The 21132-nt window shown below is 39.2% G+C and overlaps 2 protein-coding genes across 4 annotated transcripts; both read right to left on the bottom strand.

Moving 5' to 3' along the window:
• Positions 1 to 1887: 1887 nt before the first annotated feature.
• On the bottom strand, positions 1888 to 10451 carry LOC146636862 (uncharacterized). The gene is made up of 5 exons (XM_085350384.1): positions 10397 to 10451; positions 9601 to 10308; positions 9378 to 9503; positions 2105 to 2148; positions 1888 to 2001 (listed from the first exon to the last, which is right to left on the bottom strand). Exons 1-5 carry the CDS (start codon positions 10449 to 10451, stop codon positions 1888 to 1890), a joined length of 1047 nt encoding a protein of 348 aa, XP_085206510.1.
• Positions 10452 to 14236: 3785 nt separating this feature from the next.
• LOC146636861 (immunoglobulin kappa light chain-like) lies at positions 14237 to 19634 on the bottom strand. 3 transcript variants are annotated; one of them, XM_085351094.1, is made up of 5 exons: positions 19580 to 19634; positions 14792 to 15499; positions 14581 to 14703; positions 14456 to 14496; positions 14237 to 14356 (listed from the first exon to the last, which is right to left on the bottom strand). In XM_085351094.1, the coding sequence occupies exons 1-5, from the start codon at positions 19632 to 19634 to the stop codon at positions 14237 to 14239; spliced, it is 1047 nt and encodes a 348-aa protein (XP_085207220.1). The 3 variants fall into 3 exon arrangements, with proteins under 3 accessions (XP_085207220.1, XP_085207219.1, XP_085207221.1); XM_085351093.1 differs by lacking the exon at positions 19580 to 19634 and adding an exon at positions 15644 to 15698; XM_085351095.1 differs by lacking the exons at positions 14456 to 14496; positions 19580 to 19634 and adding an exon at positions 15644 to 15698 and having other exon boundaries at positions 14237 to 14350; positions 14576 to 14703.
• Between the last annotated feature and the right edge of the window lie 1498 nt (positions 19635 to 21132).

Genomic DNA, 21132 nt, shown 5'->3' with positions numbered 1-21132 from the left:
AGTAAACACTGTGTTCTTCATCACAGGTCCCAGTGTGTACCGTGCAGTTCAAAGTCACAGAGCCTCCTGGCTGGATGGTCACAACACAGTGAAGGACACTTTCCACCCCTCACATGGACTGTTTCCCTCCTTCCATCTGGCAGACGGTTTCGCAGCATCAAAACCGTAACGACCAGACACTACAAGAACTTTCCGCCCCCAAGCACTCAGAGCCCTCAACTCACTACCACCAAAGGACCGAAAAACACAAACAGTTTTACAAACACGTCATAAAACTCACCAAAAGACTCAAAAACAACACAAAATTCCACAAATTTACTACAAACTGGACGTGGGAACAATATGCTTATCTGCACACCTCAGTCACATAGTTACTGTCGTTGTGTATTGTACATAGATATAGTTAGTAATAGTACCTTTTTAGCTCTTATTTTATTATAGTTTTATATCTCTTGGAGATAATTTGTTTTATATTCTCATAAATGCACCATGCGGGGCTTGGGGTGAAACGGCATTTCGGTACGCTGTATACTGTGTATATTTTTGTACTGATCATAAAGACCTTAAATCTTTAATCCTAAATTAATGACTGAGATTAATGACTGCTTCCTTTGTCCATCCAGTAACCATGGACATGACCAGTGTCCAGCACCAGTCTGCCCAGCTGGTTAATCCCTCTGTTGTCCCTGCTAGAATTTCCAGCAGTGAAATTCTGGGATCCAATCTTCTGAACTGCTCATCTCGCAGAAGACGAAGGGAACAGCAGAGTGTCTCCGGACGTTTCAGTTTATACTTTGTCAAGTGCCCACCTTTCTACCTTAAATATCCAGTCACTGATCTTCAACAACACTTTATAATTTTCTCTCTTTTAACATGGAAAATTTCATTACATTAGAACATTCAGTCATATATGATTAAGCTTCACATGACGATTTATCCAGTTTAGATTCCATTAGCACATTCACTTTAGCATAATCCTTTTAATCCACATACTTTTTCTCTTTAAAACTGTTTGTCAATCACAATTTGAGACTGAATTAAGCTTGTCTTTAAAATCATTCGTAACTTTTCGCATTATTATATTGCTCAACTTAAACATAAATCAGAGTTAAACCATTGCAACATTGAAAACTATTCTTTTTGTTCAAAAGTATGGGTGATGCTAGGGTTGGCGACACAGTCCTTCTCAGTCCCAGACATGAATGAAAAGTTAAACTGTGGATCATGTCTACACACCTAAAATCTAGAAATTACAGAAATCATTTCCACTACTCAATCTGCATTTCTTTGATAACATATTGAGCAGACATATATTTTTGATTTATCTTTGATTTAAAAAAAGATTATCTACATAGTAGCAGATAGAAAAGCTTTGTTTTAGCACTCCTTTTCATTTTTAACACGTAAGGCTAGGTGTCAAGTTGTTTTACCACCTCAGCTGTGATGGCAGGGGGCGGCCACGGGGACTTCAATCTCTCACCCACTCAGCTGTCCAAAAAATCTGGTTAATCATAGTTAATATGTTTGTATTTATTGTAATTTGTTGTATTTACTTAAAAAAAAAATCTTTGACTAATGTTAAAAGACTAACGCTAAAAGAAATGAAATCAGGAAAGTGGCAGTTATTTTTTATGACACTGTTTATAAGCATTTAAATCAAATGCAGAGCTGAGTACAGGATCTACTACATATAAACACTGTGATTTTCAGATTCCAGCACACAGGCTAAAAACTGTTTTGTTTGGAACAAAATCAAACTCATCTTAATATAAAGTTGCAAAACTCATATCAGGAAGTTCACAGACAACAAATGTCTTTAGGTCTTTAAATGCTGAAGCCTGTTAAAAATAACAAAAGCACAAAAACAGATAAGAAACTCATCCAGTTCTACTGCCTCATACTAGAGTAGACACATTCAGCCTTGCTGTTGTTACTCTTTCTTCTTGGTCTGCCAGCTCTCGGATCCCTTAAAGCCGCATAATGGATGTCTCCTTCATTGTGCTGATAATAAAATATAAAATATATACAGTTACATAAAATTACTTAAAAGACTGAAAATAAATTGAGTCAGTTGTTAACATTTGAATGTCAAGACAAAAATTACCTCTGTGTCTGCTGAGGAAAGAGGTGACGTTCTTGGATGAGACTCTAAAAAAAACAACGGATGAAGTTCAGCTTGTACCAGAAAAACTTTGCCACATCGTTACCGTTATAAAAACAATTCAAAGTCACACTTTGCCCAGTATTAACTGATATAAAACGTCTTTCTTGATCAACAGACAATTTCAAATCATTTGTGTGAGCTGAAATAAAATGAGAACCAAGTAAGTACACAGGACACAAGAAGGCATGGCAAAAAGGTTCAGACAGTAGTTTAAAGAGAAACTTACCCATTTGCCCCAGAAACAAACATGTGAGATAAAAGGCAAACTGTGTCGATGTCATCATGTTGTGGTGAATGGAAAGAGTCTCAATCCTGTCTTCACTTTTAAGAGAGAAGAATGCATTTTATTGGCCAACCAGAGATGACTCAGCATGTGCTATTTAGGGAGCTTGATCACATGTCCACTGAGACCTATAGTGGTAAGCTTTGATTCTGGATTGATGAGAAACAAAGTTAACGCTTTTTCATTTGAACATCAAATATTTTATTTACAACTCCAACTCCTGTAGTGTGATTTCTTTATACAGAATCACACACTAAGACATGCAAAAAGAAGATAATAGTATTTTAAATGAAACACAGGAAGATGTATAGTTATGTAAAGCTGGACAGATTTTATATTTTTACGTGACCACTTTTTAAATTTTTTTTTAAAAAGGCTTTAAATAAATGTTATCTTTACTCTTAATTTGTTGTTCAAAATATTGGTTTTGAATAAAATATTTTGAATCTTCACTTAAAATTCACATCTTTTTGCAACATTATTCATTTTGAATTATTTTACATGAAATACATATGTTTCACATATGTGTGAACTAGAGGACTAATATGGGTGCAGACTACAACTTCATGAGGTGATGGGTGCATACAAATTTGTCTACAGTCAGGACACAGCCATCAGTATGTGGGACATGCTCTACCAGGTGAGTATGCTTGGTGAGGGATTCTTGATGACAATGCTGCAATACCCCCAATTTTCCAGGTATTTTTTCAGTCTGTTCTAAAATTTTGAGTTCAATGACACAGTGTACCAGAAGAAGAGACAATTGTTTTCCTGAATTATCCATTATTCTTTACTTCTTTTCAGAATTTTCATTTGCAAGCACAATTCAATTCAATTTTATTTATATAGCGCCAAATCACAACACAAGTCGCCTCAAGGCGCTTCATAGGTACAGAGAAAAACCCAACAATCATATGACCCCCTATGTACAAGCACTTTGGTGACAGTGGGAAGGAAAAACCTCCGGCAGAACCAGGCTCACGGAGAGGCGGGGCCATCTGCTGCGACCGGTTGGGGTGAGAGAAAGAAGACAGGACAGTTGAACTGTCATGAGCAACAATTGTGATGTGGTTATGAAAGCATGCTGATGTCATGATATGTCCATCCATAAGCCAATTCAAGGTCATGGTGTTGCAGGCTGGCTCTCTCAGGGGATGGACCCAAAGGCAGGACTCCAGAGAGAAAGCAAAAACTCTGATGATAACTTTCAGTAATGGGATGTACAGTGGCGAAGCTTTGGAGTGTGTTAAATCCAGGAAGTCTTTAATGAAACATGTATTGACGTCGCAAACAGGTGAGCTTGATTGCTTCAGGTGCGTCCAGGAGGAGGCTGGAGATCCCAGAAGGATCCCACCACACATCCATACAGACAGAGAGAGAGGCAGGAGGACTAGAGGACCATGACAGTTGGTGTGATTTATGAACATATATATATTCCTTCAAATTTTGTGTGAAAAATGCTGACAGGTGAAAGGACATTTACCGTCCCAGGACCTGAAGCTCAGTAAAGCACTCCTTCGACAGCCACACCCATCTGTTCTCTGATTGGATTGTTAAAATTGGGATTGACATTACATTGACCAATCACCAGCAAGGAAGAAAAACTGGGTCAAAATTCATACTTGCAAGTAGTGACGGAATTTCTGGCTCTTTTTAGAGAACCGGCTCTTTCGGCTCAGCTCACTAAAAAGAGGTCTTCTTTTGTTGCTTTAATTAATTAATTATTAACAACAATATAAAAATATGCACAAAAGGAATTACTAATGTAAAAAAGAAACATGGTTTTATTTAGATATGTTTATATATAAATATATGTGGTGGCCCATAGAGACAAAGCACGTACAAACTCCAAAACACATTTGTAGCGTTAACTGAACTTCCAAAACAGAGCTACCGAGATCACTTAAATTACACAATTGAAAGCATATGTGTATGGTTTGTGTATTTATACACAAGCACTCATATATATTCAAATAATTAAAAAAATGTTCATTTACCTGTTACTACCACACACCAAATCCGGTCGTTGGTACTTCGTGGCTTGTGTAGCCGCTAGGTAACAAAAGCTCAACACCGTGCCTAGCATCCTGGAGCACTTCTGTTGTGTTTTGTATGTGTTTTGGAGTTTTTACATGCTTCTGAGTTTTTACATTTTGGAGTTTTTATGTGCTTCGGAGTTTGTACATACTATGGAGTTCGTACGTGCTTTGTCTCTAGCGGCCACAGTAAATATACTTTTATCTATTCACTCCACATAAAATGTAATAAATAAATCTGTCGTGATGTGGGATGGACTCAAGCGCAGACGAGGCAGCTAAAATACAGTTCCGTTTATTGGTATACAACACCAGGTGCCCTCTCATACAAGTGAGAGGGCAAGGGGGATCCAGGGCACAGGGGAATCTGGAAAAGGAGCTCTTCACACACGAGGGACTCCACGAAACACAGCACATCACCAATCTTGCACACCCAGGGCTCCAAGGGAAACGGAATTCCTGTTCACGGAAAATAAGCGATTAATCTCATCAATCAGCGACGTGAAAAGACAACAAGGAACTAGTACTCCGGAGATTACTACCGAGGTTACTCAATAATCCAGAAACTAGATGTTTCCAGCCACTGCCTTAAGTAGTCGATGAGGTTACGCGATGAGCCACAATATAATTTGTATCTAAATTATATCTATCACTGTAGCTATGTTTATACATGTTCTCCTTGTTTATTGTGTGGGGTAAGTGATGATGGGAATAGTGGGATTCAATAGAATGTTGAGCATGGGATAGGGATTAATAAGTATGTTATACTTCTTCCTACTTCATTTCAGACCTAATAATTGTCGTTTTATTTTATTTATTTTATTTTTTTTGTTTTATCTGAGCACATACGTGTGTGTATTTACATATATATTTGTATTTGTAAATGCAAGTATGTGTACTTGTGTATATATTGTTTTTTTCTGTATATGTCTGAAATAAAGATACAATACAATCTCAGGTGCGAGGGCCAGGCGCGGGAGCTTGCAATGAGCTCTGCCCCGGTGAGACAGGGCAAGCGTGAGAGAGGCAGATGTAAACAAGAAACATATGTAGCCAACCTGAGTCCGCCGGGCAGACACGGGGAGCATGACAAAATCATATAATACAAAAACCAACTATTCACTAGGGGTGCAACAATACTCGTATCGATATTGAACCGTTCGATACAGTGCTTTTGCATCGAACAATACAACATTTTTAATGTATTTTATCAACTTTCCTTCTGACGATGCTGTCTGTGTTGAGCGCTCAGTGGATCTGCGCTCGACAATGCCGCCTAGGCGGAGTAGTCGAACGCAGATTCACTGAGCGCAGGGCAAGCTTGCAAGACAGAAGTTAAGCTCTCCTTGCAACATGGCAAATTGAACCTCCCCCACCCTCATTCAGATCTGGCGTTTGGAACTTTTTTGGTTTTCATGTGACGTATGACCCTGAAGGTAAGCGCGTCATGGAAAAAAGTAAAACAGTATGTTGGATGTGCCACGCAATGTTCAATTACATGGGTGGGAACTAGTGTGTTAGCGCAGTTAGCTCGTTAACGTGTTGGCCGTCCAGCCCCACGCACGGGGCGATCCGCGGTAGCTCGTTAACGGAGATTTGCCGTGTTGTGGCGTTAACGTCATTTCAGATTAACGCTGACAGCACTAGTGGGAACACAACAAATATGACTGCACATTTACGCCGACATCATCCTAGTGTTAAGACAAGTGGAAGCAGACAAAAACAACAAGCATGCATGCTACAAACTTTACCCGAGTCATTTAGACAGCCGTTAGCACATGATTCTCCTTATGGGGACCTGATATGTTTAATATGCTGCTGAGAATATAGCCCAGAAGAAGCGTATAGTATAGCTTTTATTTTGAAAAGAGACATTTCTCTGTAATAAACTCTCTTTTCCAAAGATGAGTGATCTCTGGATCAGATAGATTTGTTTTTTTATTACTTTGTTTCAGCAACATTAAATTTAAAAACTGTACTTTTGAGTTAAAATATATATTTATAATTTTAATAAATGACAAATTAAAAAGGCATGAACATTTTTTTAGTATCGAAAAAATATCGAACCGTGACACCAAAGTATCGAATCAAACTGAACCGTGAATTTTGTGTATCGTTGCACCCCTACTATTCACATTTCAACTTTTAATTATTTACATTTTCAGCTCTTTCCTTTGAAACAAATTTAAAGTGAAACAACACAAAACACTGCAAACCACAACACAATTAAATATAAATGAAAATATGAAAACAAAAAGAAGATGCACATTCTCTGTCATATAGGCCTGCATGAATAAACTTTCTGAATCCTTTATCATCTGCAACTGAAAATAGTTGTGGATGATTAATAATAATAATAATAATGGATACTTTATTGATCCCCATGGGGAAATTACTTGTTTTTCTCTGCATTTGACCCATTCACTCAGTGAAGCAGTGGGCAGCCCACTAAGCAGGCGCCCGGGGAGCAGTGTGTAGGGACGGTACCTTGCTCAGGGGTACCTCAGGGTAGCCGTTAAGTGGATTCGAACCGCCGACCTTCCGATCATGGGGCGACCACTTTACCTACTGAGCTATCCCTGCCCCATTACTATACCTTTCTAATGTGACGTTGTTGTCCCCAGTGTTGCCAACTCCTCAGTAAGGAAAATCGCTATTGGTTGTCCTAAAAGTCGCTAGAAGTCGCTAAATGACGTCATCGCCTAATTTGCATAATTGGTCATGCTAATCTAATTGTAACCTACATTGTTGGAGAGAGAAATAACATCGTGGAAGAGACATAAAGTGAGTATAAAACGTCCTAAATGCATTTAGAGTTTATTTAGAACTACAAATTAAATTTCTTTTAGCAATTATTGTTTTTTTTAATGTCACAATTCCAACCCTGCTCCTTTACCCGGGCTTGGACCGGCAAAAGTGACCCGAAATAGGCACTCTGGTGGAGTTACTTTGTGTGTGTGTTTATAAGTAATTTTAAACCTTGTGATCCACAAAACAGCATAAGAGTAAAAGAAGAACTGACTGCGTTACAGCACCCGCTGCTTGTTGAGAGTAAAAGCGATACGCGCTTTCACGTCTTTTTTTAGCGACTCTTTTTAGAAAAAAAGTCACTAAGGGGTCTGAAAACTCGCTAAATATAGCGACAAAATCGCTAAGTTGGCAACACTGGTTGTCCCTGGCTCTCGTTCTCTCTCTCTCCCTCCCACTCTGTTCCTGTGCTACTGTGAGTGTAACTACTGCCCCTCCCCCCTCTGCCCGGTGCAAAGCACAAGGCTCGTGTGCGGAGTGAAGCGGAAAAAAGTGCGAGAGAGAGGGTGAGAGAAAGAAAAAAAAAACCCACGAGTCGGCTCACATCATTCAGTTCAAAGACCCGGCTCTAGGGCTGTTTTGTTCGTGACCGACACATCACTACTTGCAAGTTGGAAGTCACACACAGCCAGGGAACTAGAGTGTGGAGTTTTACACATAGTTTTTTGCTATGCATCTGTAACCAGACCTTAACAAAAATAATTTGTAACTTGTGTAAATATTTTTTGCAAACACACACACAAAGAAGACATACAAACAGGATGTATGTAGATGCACAAACATAACACTTTCAGTTTACATGGTTACAAAACTCAGTTCACAACTACGCATTTGATTTACAAGTACAAAATATTTATGACCACAATTTGAGCCCATAGAGCGGCACCCCAAGGCAGATCAGCAAATATACTCCATAAACACTCATGAACCATGGATCCCCAGACTAAATCTGTCCTACAACATCTTTCAATCTGAAGAGCACATGATGACCAAACCCCCCCCCTCTCTTTCCTGTTCAGGGTGATGTTGTGATGCACAAAAACAATTTAAATAAACAGGTTGGAAAGCTCGGGCTCATTATAAACATGTCATTATCAGGAGAACTAAAAAGACAGCAGCGGTGTACTCTTTACAGTCCTTTATTTTTATGATATACTGGAACAAGAGGCTTTCATTGACAGCTGATGCAAAGAATTGGAGGTGAAATTTTACTCTCCAGTACTGTTAAAAATATGACTGTTCTTACAGCCTGATATCACAGTTGCTCATTACATTATGGAAAAGTCAAATCATGGATCATCAACTTCATTAAAACATTTAAAGTGTGAAGGCTGATCTTTGTTATCCCGTAATTATTATTTTTATTTCAATTTAATGTTGATGAATGACTACACAGGTATGATGGGTCACATGGAGATAGTTCTTAAAATCTGCAAAACCTCACAAAAAACGATCAAGCTTCAGCTTTTGACACTGAAACAAAGAATGATCCTAACAGCTCTATGTCGTTTGACAGTGTGCCATGCTTAATATTTAAAGTAAGTAGTTCTTTGCCAGTGAATAACATTATTTGTGTTCATTTTTTTCTGTCTATAAAACAGTACCAGAATACCTGGGATGGGTATAAACTGGAAAAGCACTTGCATGTTTGTTTTTAAAAAGCTTCTTCAGTAGATTTATTGGAAAGAACATCTCTACAGTTAGCACGTTTAGGTGAAATCATAAAACCAAAACTATAGGTAAAGGAATTCTGTACTTTGTCTCTGTATATCACAGCAAAGATGAAACATTTTCAGCTCTTCTGCTTTACAGTAAAGTAGATGCATTCACTCCAGGTATCATCCCGCTGTCTTCTTGATCTGTTTGTTTTGTTCTCCCCTAAAATGTTCTGGTGATCCTAGTAAAGGGCAACAAGTAAATCACAAATGTGCTTCTTTGAAGGATAAAAATTGCTGAACCAAAACAGAACAGAATCTTCATTTCTTTAGTTACCTCTGAAAAGCTTCCACGAGACTCTGAAAAAAAGAAGAAAATCTTTTTAGCACATGACATTCAATGCATGAATCAACTTTACAACAACACTTACCTGTGAAGTGGATGCTTTTCTTTTTGGTCATTACAAACAATGTGGACATCAAACACAAACTAAGGACACAAGTGAATGCAACAATTCCATTCAGGACATGCACCAAGTAAAGAAATCCCACCTCATCTGCAAATTGAAAGAGAAGAAGAACATGCAGAATCTTCAGCTGTGTTATAGGAATGAGCTGAGAATGGAATTGAATATATTTTTGAATGTGACTCACCTTCTAACTTCAGCTTGGTCCCGTTTCCAAACAGTATGTGTCCACATGAGGCCACAGCACAGTAGTAGGTCCCAGCATGAGTCGTATTCAGGCTCTGCATTGGCAGGTTGTAGACACAGGTGTGTGTCTGTGTGTTGGGTTTCCTATCACACTGATCATTCCTGCCTCCATGGGTGTAAATGATTATTGGGAAAGACGCTTCAGAGTCTCTGAACCAGTAAACACTGTGTTCTTCATCACAGGTCCCAGTGTGTACTGTACAGTTCAGAGTCACAGAGCCTCCTGGTTGGATGGTCTCAGATACTGACTGCTGCACTAAAGTTGGGATGTTCGACCCTGAACCTTTTACATCAATGACAGTACCTTCTGCAAATGCAAACCTGTACCCATAGCTGCTTGCACAATAGTAAGTAGCGGAGTCTAAAATTTGCAGATCACTTATCTTTAAGTCAATCTTTCCTTTTTCAAAATTCACAGTGAACCGTGGATCACTCTTCAATTCATCATGAAACATGGCTTGATTGTCCACTGTGTTGACAGTACAAAGAAGCTTTGACTCCTTTCCCAAATGTAACTTATACCAGTAAAGCCTTGCCACATCGTTACCTTCATAGAAACAGCGCAGAGTCACATCGTCCCCAGTATTAGTTGATACAAAATGTCTTTGTTGATGAACAGACAAGGAGAATTTGAGGTCATTTGTGTGAGCTGAAATAAAATGAAAGAACGTAAATGAACATTTGAGACACATGGAAGAACGGTAAACGTTGCATACTGCAGTTTTAAAAAAACTCACCTGTTTCCCCCAAGAACAAACACGTCAGATAGAAGACAAACTGCGCAGATGTCATCGTGTTCAGACTCTGGTGCTGAATGAAAAGATTCTTGAACCTGTCTTTGCTTTTCAAAGAAGACTGTGTTTGACTGGCCAACCACAAATGACACAGCATGTCCTATTTAGGGAGCTTGATCACGTGTCGGCTGACACATATATCTTAAGCTCAGTGTCTGGACTGTTAGGAAACAACATAAATGATGGTAAAAGACGGCTATTACATTATAACCTGTTTCTTTTGCAGCACACTTTTAGTAAACGTGAAATATAATGTTCATTATTGTCTGTTTTCATAGTAAGAACTTCTTTGGACGAATACAATTGTTTTGTACTTTTGCCTCTGAATTTTAAATTAATCCTTTAAGACGTACCATAGAACCAAGTCCACGAGAGCTTATATTGTATTTTTTACATGCTGTAGTGCCATTTTTGGGAGTATTTCAAGTTGCTATACATCAATACAACCATTATAGCCCGAATTTTAATAATATGTATTGCATTAAGTGCATAGTAATTACATAAATTGCAAAAAAAGACAATAAACTACAAAAAACTTGAAAATCGTTTTGGTTTTTTAAACATATATTTCTAGTTATAAGAGGTTATAAGAAATCTAAGAGCTTTATCCCTCAAAACTGTAAATACAAAAAAGTTGCACAAAATAGTTTTTATAGTTTTATTTTTAAAATACACCAATTTTTACATACTGCAGGAAAACTTAAAACAACTATTATAATGCAAATTTGCAAAAACAAAACAGCATGTGCAACAAAATAAACTATTTCCAGCAGTGCAATTTGAGTTCTAAGGATCCCAGAAACAAAAACAAAGTCATAAATTCAAACATAACTTTTAAAAACACCAGTACAGGCTTATAGGATCCTGAAGGTAAAAAACTACATTTCTGCGAAAATGACATAACGTCCGGTTTCGGGCAGGTAATAGCGGATATGCGATAGTTCTCGCTGACATCTATTCCAACATAGGAAGTGTTATGAACAGCTAATCGGATCAGCAAAGCGTGTTTCTGTAATATTATGTTTTTGTTACTGCAAGTACTTTTAATACAATTTTTGCAAAGCTATATGTGGAAGGAAACCGTGACCTAGGAAAAGCTGATTGCATAAGATGTAAGTACAGCTCCTCCGGTTTCATATGCAAAAAAAATTATTGCGCTAGCTTACGTGGTTGCAGTTCTACCAGGATTTTAAAATAGTTACACAAAACGGAGCGTGCCCGCTCCGACCGGCTTTAAAGGGTTAAACTTCAGTCAGGGTTTGCATGAACTGTTTAGGAATTAAACACATTTTTCTGTTCACTGTGTTCAGTGTTGAGTGAGTGGAAAAGTACAAGTTGTCACCGAGTGGGAGATGGAAGCATGTAAAAATAATAACTAATGCAGCCAAAAAGAGTGCCTGACGAGCGCAGTTGTAAGTAAGCTATTAAGACTCGACTGTACACTGTGTTCGTGTGTTCAATTCAATTTATTAACCTACCTCTGAGATGAAGTGCAGCTGTGAAGAACGCTACAGCAGGCAATGTGGTGCTCTTAATATGTCTATGTTAATTTGAGCTCCCTGAAACCGCAACAAGCAGGTATTTATGTTTCTACAATTTTATTTGCTGGGTTTAATTTCATAACAGCGTTATTGCAAACGATGTTGCATGATGGTTTAAGTTGATTACTTTCACTGAAGATGTAAGAAAAGCTAAAGTAGCATTATATTTTTATGTTTAAGATACAGTGACGTTCCTAAATGTAACTTCCTTTATTTTAATTTTTTCTCACAATGACGATGCTGAGCAATCCTGTTGGTGAACTTGGATTCCGGTCTTTTAGTCTGACGTGATTTGCCGTTTCCAGGCGTATGTACCTTAATCGAGCCATGTAATAACAACATGTGCCGGAACATAATAGAGTAAAAGAAACATGTTTGTTCAGACAGTGAATGGACTGATTCTTATATAGCGCGCTTCTATTCTCCCAGATTACTCAAAATGCTTTATACAACATGGCACATTCACCGAGTCACACACACTATCTCTAAACTCAGTGCTTCTTAAATACATTCACGCTCTTGACACACAGACTGGAGGAGCCAGGGATCGACCCACCAACCTTCCGATCAGTAGGTGACCTGCTCTACCTCCTGAGCTACAGCCACCTAGTGGTAAACATGAGTAAACCCTCACTAGGTTTTGGATAAAGTGTACACTCAAACCTGTCAAAACTGCATTTGTAAGTTGGCTATCATAGCAGTATAGTATTTCAACATGGCATTTAGATCTTCTAACTAAAATAGGAACATAAACAGTGCCATAATTGCCAGCTTGATGCCAGAATCGACCCAGACCTGTTTTCTATAAGCCTGGGCCACATAAACCAAACCACAATCGGGCCAGATATGGCATGCAGTGCCATCAACACCAGGCCTGGCTCCTATCTGGATGACATACTACTTACCATGCCAGAAGTCAGCCAGTAGTGCCTGCTTGACACCAGATCCGGGCCACACCTGTCTGGTATGTGGGAAGTCTGTCATGTCTTAGGGTAGAGGCCTGACAAAGTGCAACCCAATTACATGACAAAAACAGTTATCCAGAGCACCTCACCCAATCCCCACCCCTTACCTGCCTGGATTGCCTCTATGTGCCCCCTTTACATTTCTGTCTGCCCCCTCATATATGCCTGTCTAGAACCAGCCCAGACCAACATGCAGGTAATGTCAGATGAAAAGCTTCTTTCATGTCAACAAATATCAGAAAACACCAAAACTGTGTGCAGTTTGTCGCATAGTATGTTGCTAGTTAAGGTCCAGCTGCTTTATTTCAGAGGGAAAGAAAATAAAGAGAGCCAACTTCACTCAGAAATAGAGAAAGACAATAAAGACAGAACAATAGAGGAAGAAGACAGGTTAGATTTAAAGGTAAGGACTGCACTGCAGCTGCCACACAGTGACATGTGGGCAAGGCCTCAAGTAAACATACACTAAAGCTACAAGAAATGGATGTTGTTCAGGTCAATGGAAGAAAGGGTCTACTGGGTACATAGTAATTGCCAGGGAACTCAGTGTGTGTGTGTGTGCGCACACAGATGCATGAATCTTTTCTTGTGTGCATATGGCAGTTTGACAAATGAGGATGTGCCTGAATTCATTTATTTACGCCAATTGTTTCCTTCCCCACTCATTTCTCATTGTTTTGTTTCTTTTTTTCAGGTAATGCCAAATTGTACAGATGTTGGCTAAAATCAGTGGCATCCTGATGTCATGGCTGTGGTGGATTGTAATTCCATCCATTTTCTTAGTAAAGTAGTTGTAAGCAGCAGTTATAAGGAGGTTTTGAACAGGAAACTGTTAGGTTAGGAACCAATACTTGTACTTAGTGACAAGATATGACCTGTTTGAAATAAGTGATAGAATTGGTTATTCTTTATGGTTAGTCTGTAGAAACAGTAGAGAAACTGATTCGTTTTTTTTGTATTAAAAAAGTAAAAGGTCTGCTCATTATTTGTCCGAATTTATTGTCACTGTAAAAGTATTGTGTTATAGAAAGATAAAACACTCAAGAAAGCAACAACTTCCAACAGATACCATCTCATACAAATGCTTCAAAGGTTGAATTCCAGCACACACAGTAAAAAGTGTTTTATTTGGTGAAAAAACTAAACATGAAGTTACAAAACTGCAATGCTTATATCGTGTCAGTGTCTTATTCTTTAGCATTTAAAGGCTTTGAAGAAATATACTAAGTATAAAAACTACCAAGATAACTATAATACACAAAAACACACACTGATTTCTACTGCTTTATACTTGAGTAGACACATTCAGCCTTGCTGTTGTTTCTCTGTCTTCTTGGTCTGTCAGCCTTGTGGTGCCTTAAAGCTGCATAATGGAGGTTTTCTTCATTTTGCTTGACCTAATAATAAAATATAATTGCAAAATAACAATATACAACTTAAAACAGGCTAATAATGTTTTACAATGATAGTGTGCAAAAGTCAACACCAAAATTTACCTCTGCATTTGTTGAAGGCGGGGAAATTCTTGAATGAGACTCTGAAAAGAAAATGATAAAGTGTTCTTACTATTATGCTATGTTGGTTGACTAGATGTTGACAATAACAATAGCAGTTGCAGTACCTGCGCATTGGTGCTTGGTGCAGTTTCTTTTGTGGGCCATATACAATAAGAAAGCCATTAAAACATTTAGAAGTGTGCTGAATGCCAAAGCTCCACTGAAGAAGTACACAGCATTCCCATCATCTGTGGACATTAAGACACCAGCAAACATTATATATCTTCCAGCTAGCTCCTATGAAATATTATAATATAAGCCATCCGAGTTACTCACCCTTAAAGTCCAGCTTGGTCCTGTTTCCAAACAGTATGTGTCCACATGAGGCGACAGCACAGTAGTAGGTCCCAGCATGAGCCGTATTCAGGCTCTTCATTGGTAGGTTGTAGACACATGTGTGTGTCTGTGTGTTGAGTTTCCTCTCACACTGATCATTCCTGCCTCCATGGGTGTAAATGATTCTTGGGAAAGACTCTTCAGAGTCTCTGAACCAGTAAACACTGTGTTCTTCATCACAGGTCCCAGTGTGTACTGTACAGTTCAGAGTCACAGAGCCTCCTGGTTGGATGGTCTCAGAAGCTGACTGCTGCACTAAAGTTGGGATATCCAACTCTGAACCTCTTATGTTGATGATAGTGCCCTCTCCAAATTTAAACTTAAATGAATAGCTACTTGCACAATAGTAAGTAGCAGAGTCTGAAATGTCGAGATTTGTTATTTTTAAGTAGATTTTTCCTTTTTCAGCATCAACTGTAAATCGTGGATCACTCTTGAATTCATCACTAAAGGTGGCGTTGGTGTCAAACTTGTAAAGAGTAGAAATGAGCTTTGGTTTCTGTCCCAAAGTCAGCTTGTACCAGTAAAACCTCGCAGCAACATCTCCTTCATAGAAACAAGTCAAAGTCACGCTGTCCCCTCTGTTAGATGTTATGAAACGTCTTTCTTGATGAACAGAAAAAGAGAATTTGAGGTCTTTCGTCAGAGCTGAAGTGAAATGAAAGACAAAGTAAACACAATTATGGTCTCATGAAATCATCGTCATTCATTTTAAAAGATTCAAACTGCATTTTATAAAACACACATACACGCACAAACACAAACACACACAAAAACACAAAAAAAACTTACCCATTTTCCCTAAGCACAAACATGTCAAATAGAAGGCAAACTGTGCAGATGTCATTGTGCTCATATCGTTCTGCTCATTGTAAAGAGTATTGACCCTCTTTTAAGAGAGAAGAGTGAGTCTGATTGGCCAAGCAGAAGTGACATGGTATGTCCTGTTAAGGAAACTTGATCACATGTCACCTGCTACCTATAGTGTTGAGCTCAGTGTCTCAGAAATATTGCATGGTGAGAGCTATATAAAATGTAATCTCTTGACATATATACATATCTTACAGTCAGTCACTTTGCTAGCGATGCTATACCTGTGGATTTCAACTGAATGCCAGGTAAGCAACAACGAAGAATCTGATGTTGGTTTAAAGAAATAAATCAACCAGTTTCTTTGTTGATTTAAAGTCAATAAATATTCATCTCTGCATACATGTGCTAATGAAAAGGAACACACTGAAAGTAAATATTGTAATTATGTATTAATTTATGTATTTATTTATTACTTTATTATTTAAACAATAAAGACAAAAAACATACCTGATTTAAATTTGGCCAATCTCATTCAAGGATGTGTTTCTATACTGTCAGACTCTCACATTAAATCTAATATCTACTTGCATATATAAATCTTCAGTGCATGCTAGAGCTCCTCAAGTGCAGCATAAATTATATAGGTCTGAAAACCCTCAGCGAGAACTGGCTACAGATACAGACTACGGAATGGAGCAGCTGTCAACCACCTCCTGCATACAGCTTGATGTCATCAAGCTGTATGCCAAGAGCGAATGAGACATTGATTCACTGATCCACACCAGCAGGATATACATCGGAATATCATTCGGACTGAAGAAGTATAGTTGGATAATAACAAAGAGAGGGAAGGTAGTCAAAGCTGAGGAGATCGAACTACCAGAAGGCAACATTGCAGATATCGAGGACAGCTACAAGTACCTGCGGATCCCACAGCCAAATGGGAACCATGACGAGAATGATATGCAAGCTGCAACCACTGAGTACCTGCAGAGGGTTAGGCAAGTCCTGAGGAGTCAGCTGAACGGTAAGAACAAGATCCGAGCTATAAACACCTACGCCCTGCCCGTGATCAGGTACCCTGCTGGGATAATAAGCTGGCCAAAGGAGGAGATGGAAGCCACTGACACCAAGACCAGGAAGCTCCTGATCATGCATGGAAGGTTTCACCCCAAGTCCAGTGCCCTGAGGGTGTATGCTAACTGGAAGGAAGGAGGCCGGGGACTGGTGAGAGTCAGCACCACAGTCCAGGATGAGACAGTTTACATCCACGAATACATCAGGAAGATGGCCGCAAGTGACCGTGTGCTCAGTGAATACCTCAGGCAACAGAAACCCTAGAAAGAGGAGGAAGAGGAGGAACCGTATGTACCACAGGCAAACAGAGGAGGTGGCTTTTTTTTAAACATCAGGGACACATATTATTCCAAGCTAATCTCTTACAGCTATTTATTGTAGCATGTATTTATTTCAGTACTTACTTCAGATACACCATAATTATTAATGTAAATTTGAACATATGGGATTCTGTAGTTTTAAGGATGCAGGGATTTTCCATTGTTTAAACATCAACACAAAGACCTAAGCCTGGACGTAATTTGCTTTCCAAAATTCAGCAACAGTGCTGCACGTCGCCCACAGCTCCACATTTTCTCCCTCTGTACCTGGATGGTGCCTCTCTGCAGCACCAAAGGACTCCACGAGCGAAATGCTTTTTATGTTGTTTTTGCCAAGCCATATGTGGAAAGAAACCCTGACTTAGGACAAGCTGATGGCATAAGATGTAAGTACAACTCCTCCGGTTTCATGTGCAAAAAAGAGTATTGCGCTCACTTACGTGGTTCCGGTTCTACAGGGATTTAAAAATAGTTTTGCAAAACAGAGCGTGCCCGCTCCGACCAGTTTTAAAGGGTTAAAAATGTCTCACTTCTACTATTACTGGATGTCGTCACAAGAGCTGGCTATTCTATGAGGTGCCCTGTGTTTATGTGTTTATGGAGTGACTGTTTAGGTTCTCCAATGTAGAGGTCTGAGCACTCCTCGCTGCACTGCACAGCATACACTATGTTACTTTTAGTTTGCTCAGAAGTAAAGCACAACATAAAGCAACCATCATTGAACAGAGGGGGTGGTTTACGACACCAACTGTTCGCCACCTACAATTTAGTCTTGAGATCCTGTCCCAGATATCTAAACCCCCACTCATATCTTTTGTCCGGTGACCTCAATGGGTCACATGATAGGGTGATGCAAAGTCTCACAATGATTTCACCCAAGACCTATGGTGATAATGATCCACGTCTTTTTTCACACCTTGGCTCATGTGACAACCCCCACTAGGGTTTAAGTACCTGGAACACTCCGTTTGGTTTTACAACCAAAGAAGCCTGTTGGATGTGAGGTGAAATGTCTTCATGAAACTTAAAGAACCCCAGTCGCTCTCTATCCAAGCTCTTTAGACTGCCATTAGTACCTGCTTCAATCAGCTCAGCACAGCTCCACACGGTTTTTAGGATTTTCCATTAGGCGATAATACTTGATACCAGGTACCACAGATTAAGCAGCAGGTATAAAATCACCGTGACATCTGTCACGGTGCTGCGTCTTTGACCAAGCATTTTGAGTTTATTTTTTCATATTCTAGGCTTGAGGAAGATTATATTGGTTTAAGTTCCGTTTTATTTAGTCTTCAGTTTAGTTCTTGTTATGTCTCTGAGTTTATTTGTACTCTGGTTTATGGGTTCTTGTTATCATCCCCATGTCTCCAGAGAGAGTCTGCCGTCTCCTCTGTGTTTATTTGTTTCCCCCCAGGTCATGTGCTGTTTTTCATGTTTGTGTTGGTGTCCTGTGTCGTCCTCCCCCCCATGTTCCATGTTCATGTATCCCCATCTGGGTGTCAAGCTTGTGTGTGTTTTTGAGTCTCTGTGTTTGTGCTACTTCCTGTTTTATTTTGACAGTGTCTCGCCCTGTATTCAGTATTCAGTGCATTCAGTTTTGCTTCCCCTGTCTCGTTATTTGTCCCTCCTGTGCTCCCATGTGCCTCCACTCTCGCCAATCACCCTTTTGTGTATATATTGTGTGGGTTTCCCTGTTGTTCCTTGTCAGGTCATCTGTTCTTACCCCCCTGTGTCTCTATTCCTTCGTGTTTCCCAGTTTCGATTAGCAATTAGTTGGGTTGTCTGATTTGTACTTTTACATTCAACCTAATAAACGGCACATCTTTGGTTAAAACTAGTTCCTGTTCTCTTGTGTTATTGCGCCTTGGTCCTCTCTCTGCTTCACACAATCTGCAGCTGCAGATCATGACAACTCCCACCTTTGTTGTAGCGTTCGTGTCACATACAAGTGACGTTGTGGGACAAGTCCCAGTGTATACTGTACAGTTCAGAGTCACAGAGCTTCCTGGCTGGATGGTTTCAGATGCTGATTGTTGGACGACAGCCTTGATGTTCAAATCTGAATCTTTAACACCAACAGTAATGCTCTCTGAAAATGTTGATGTGTACAAATTGGAACATATACAGTAGTAAGTTCCTGAGTCAGAAATGCGCACATCTGAGATTATTAAGTTGTTTTGACCTGTTTCAGTATCCAGGGTGAAGCGTGGATCACTCTTGAATGTATCATAAAATGTGGGATTGTTTTCATATACATAGAAGGTAGAAATGAGTCTTGGTTTCTCTCCCAAAGTTTGCTTATAGCAGTAAAACCGTGGAGCTCCATCACCTTTACTGTAACAATGCAAAGTCACGCTGTCCCCAGTTTTAACTGATATGAAATGTCTTTCTTGAGGAACAGAAGAAGAGGTACTCAGGTTGTTTGTCTGAGCTGAAGTGAAATAAAAGACAGACCAAATGCAGGTTATGGACTCTTTAAAGCATGAAAATACATTGAAACTTTCAAAATCAAACTGACCCATTTCCCCCGAGAACAAACATGTGAGACAGATGACAAACTTCGCAGATGTCATCTTCTTGAAATAATCATGCTGAATGAAAAGAATCTCAAACCTTTCTTCACTCTTCTTACAGAAGACTGTGCCGGTAAAAACAGCATTTAATAAGGAAAATGCTCGAAAGCACTCTCCGCCTGTGAGCAAAGACAAAACAAAAGAAACCCCACCCTTTCCTATTGGTCGAAAAAGGACCATATCGACCAATCAAAAAATGATATGGCAACATGGCATTTAGTTGTTTAGGAAGGGGGAAGTTTTAGGAGTGATGGCGGTGTTTTGACATGTGAGATTTGCGACGTTTAGCGTAAATCTTGTGTAGTTAGTGTGTAGTGTAGTCAATAGTTTTGTTGTGTGTGTCAGAACAATGAGGCGACTGCTGAATGCTACAGGTGTTACAGGAGTGATACATCTCCTGTTGTCAGGCCTGCAGGTATCAGGCTGTTGTTCTCCTTTATCTCATAGTGGACAGAAATTATTTTTTGGAGTGGCACAAATAATTTGTGTGGCATCAGATTTGATGCAGAACAGCTGATTGTTCTGTAAATAGTTTGAAATGTTTATTTAAAAAATCGCCTTGGCTGCATTTTTAGGTAAACAGCTGCAACAAACAGCTGCAAAAAACTTTGTTGTTTGCAAAACTCAGTTACTTTTTTGAAGAAGTAACTATATAATTAATTACCCAACATTGGTCATTATATACTGTATTTTGCAGACAGAGTTACAGGACTCTCTCCCAGACCACAGACTCATTGTTCATTGCTCACAGTGGTCCAAGGGGCCGCTCAGGGAGTTTGTGTGTTCGCTTAGACACATGAAAAATTAGAGGGAACATTGGATGTCACCCATAAGATATACTAAATTTGGAAGTGATATGCTGGCCTTTATTTGGGTAACTGTAAGGTGCTTTTAGATATCATTGTCTGCATTTTTTCCATTTGAAGCTTGATATCTGAGAATTACAAAAGAATTAAGAAAGAATCTCTGTCTGAGGACCAATGATCAAACTGTTTGTCCAATATTCAGAAAGGCTCAATAAGTGGCAGATATAAACTAATCCAGTTTAAAGTCATTCACAGATTACATTTTTCTAAACTTAAACTTAACCGGATCTATAATTCTGTATCCTCCTTATGTGATAGATGTAATATCGGTGAAGGTTCCCTTGCACATCTATTTTGGCATTGCCCTGTCTTGAAAGCTTTTTGGAGCCAGATTTTTACGTGGTTTTCAAACCAATTTAGGGAAAAAGTACCACTTGATGGTACACTGGCTATACTTGGATCATTTGCATCTATCAAATCTTTTTCCTTTTCACAAAAACAGATAATTACAATGGGTATGCTGGCTGCAAAGAAACGTATTCTTTTACAGTGGCGGTCTTCTTCGGCCCCGTGTTTTAAAAGGTGGCTTAATGAGATGGTGTCTGTGGCCAGGGTGGAACAGATAAGATTTGATAGAAAGGGGAAACTGGCGAGTTTTTGAATGATTTGGCAGCCATTTCTAGAATTCTTAA

This window comes from Diplotaxodon limnothrissa, linkage group LG3 (genome assembly GCF_057381915.1).
Source record: "Diplotaxodon limnothrissa isolate DT_005_m linkage group LG3, D_limnothrissa_male_GT1.1, whole genome shotgun sequence".
Classification (NCBI taxonomy): domain Eukaryota; kingdom Metazoa; phylum Chordata; class Actinopteri; order Cichliformes; family Cichlidae; genus Diplotaxodon; species Diplotaxodon limnothrissa.
The sequence above is the reverse complement of the archived record's forward strand: the minus strand, read 5'-3'. Positions and strand labels throughout refer to the sequence as shown.

Excerpts from the sequence above, each read along its gene's own strand:
- LOC146636862 (XM_085350384.1), bottom strand. The coding sequence starts at position 10,451 with ATGACATCTGCGCAGTTTGTCTTCTATCTGACGTGTTTGTTCTTGGGG. Across the intron at positions 10,309-10,396 it reads TTTGTTCTTGGGGGAAACAG|CTCACACAAATGACCTCAAA; the intron begins GTGAGTTTTTTT and ends ATTTTATTTCAG. Across the intron at positions 2,002-2,104 it reads TTTCCTCAGCAGACACAGAG|CACAATGAAGGAGACATCCA; the intron begins GTAATTTTTGTC and ends TTTTATTATCAG.
- LOC146636861 (XM_085351094.1), bottom strand. The coding sequence starts at position 19,634 with ATGACATCTGCGAAGTTTGTCATCTGTCTCACATGTTTGTTCTCGGGG. Across the intron at positions 15,500-19,579 it reads TTTGTTCTCGGGGGAAATGG|CTCTGACGAAAGACCTCAAA; the intron begins GTCAGTTTGATT and ends ATTTCACTTCAG. Across the intron at positions 14,357-14,455 it reads CGCCTTCAACAAATGCAGAG|GTCAAGCAAAATGAAGAAAA; the intron begins GTAAATTTTGGT and ends TTTTATTATTAG.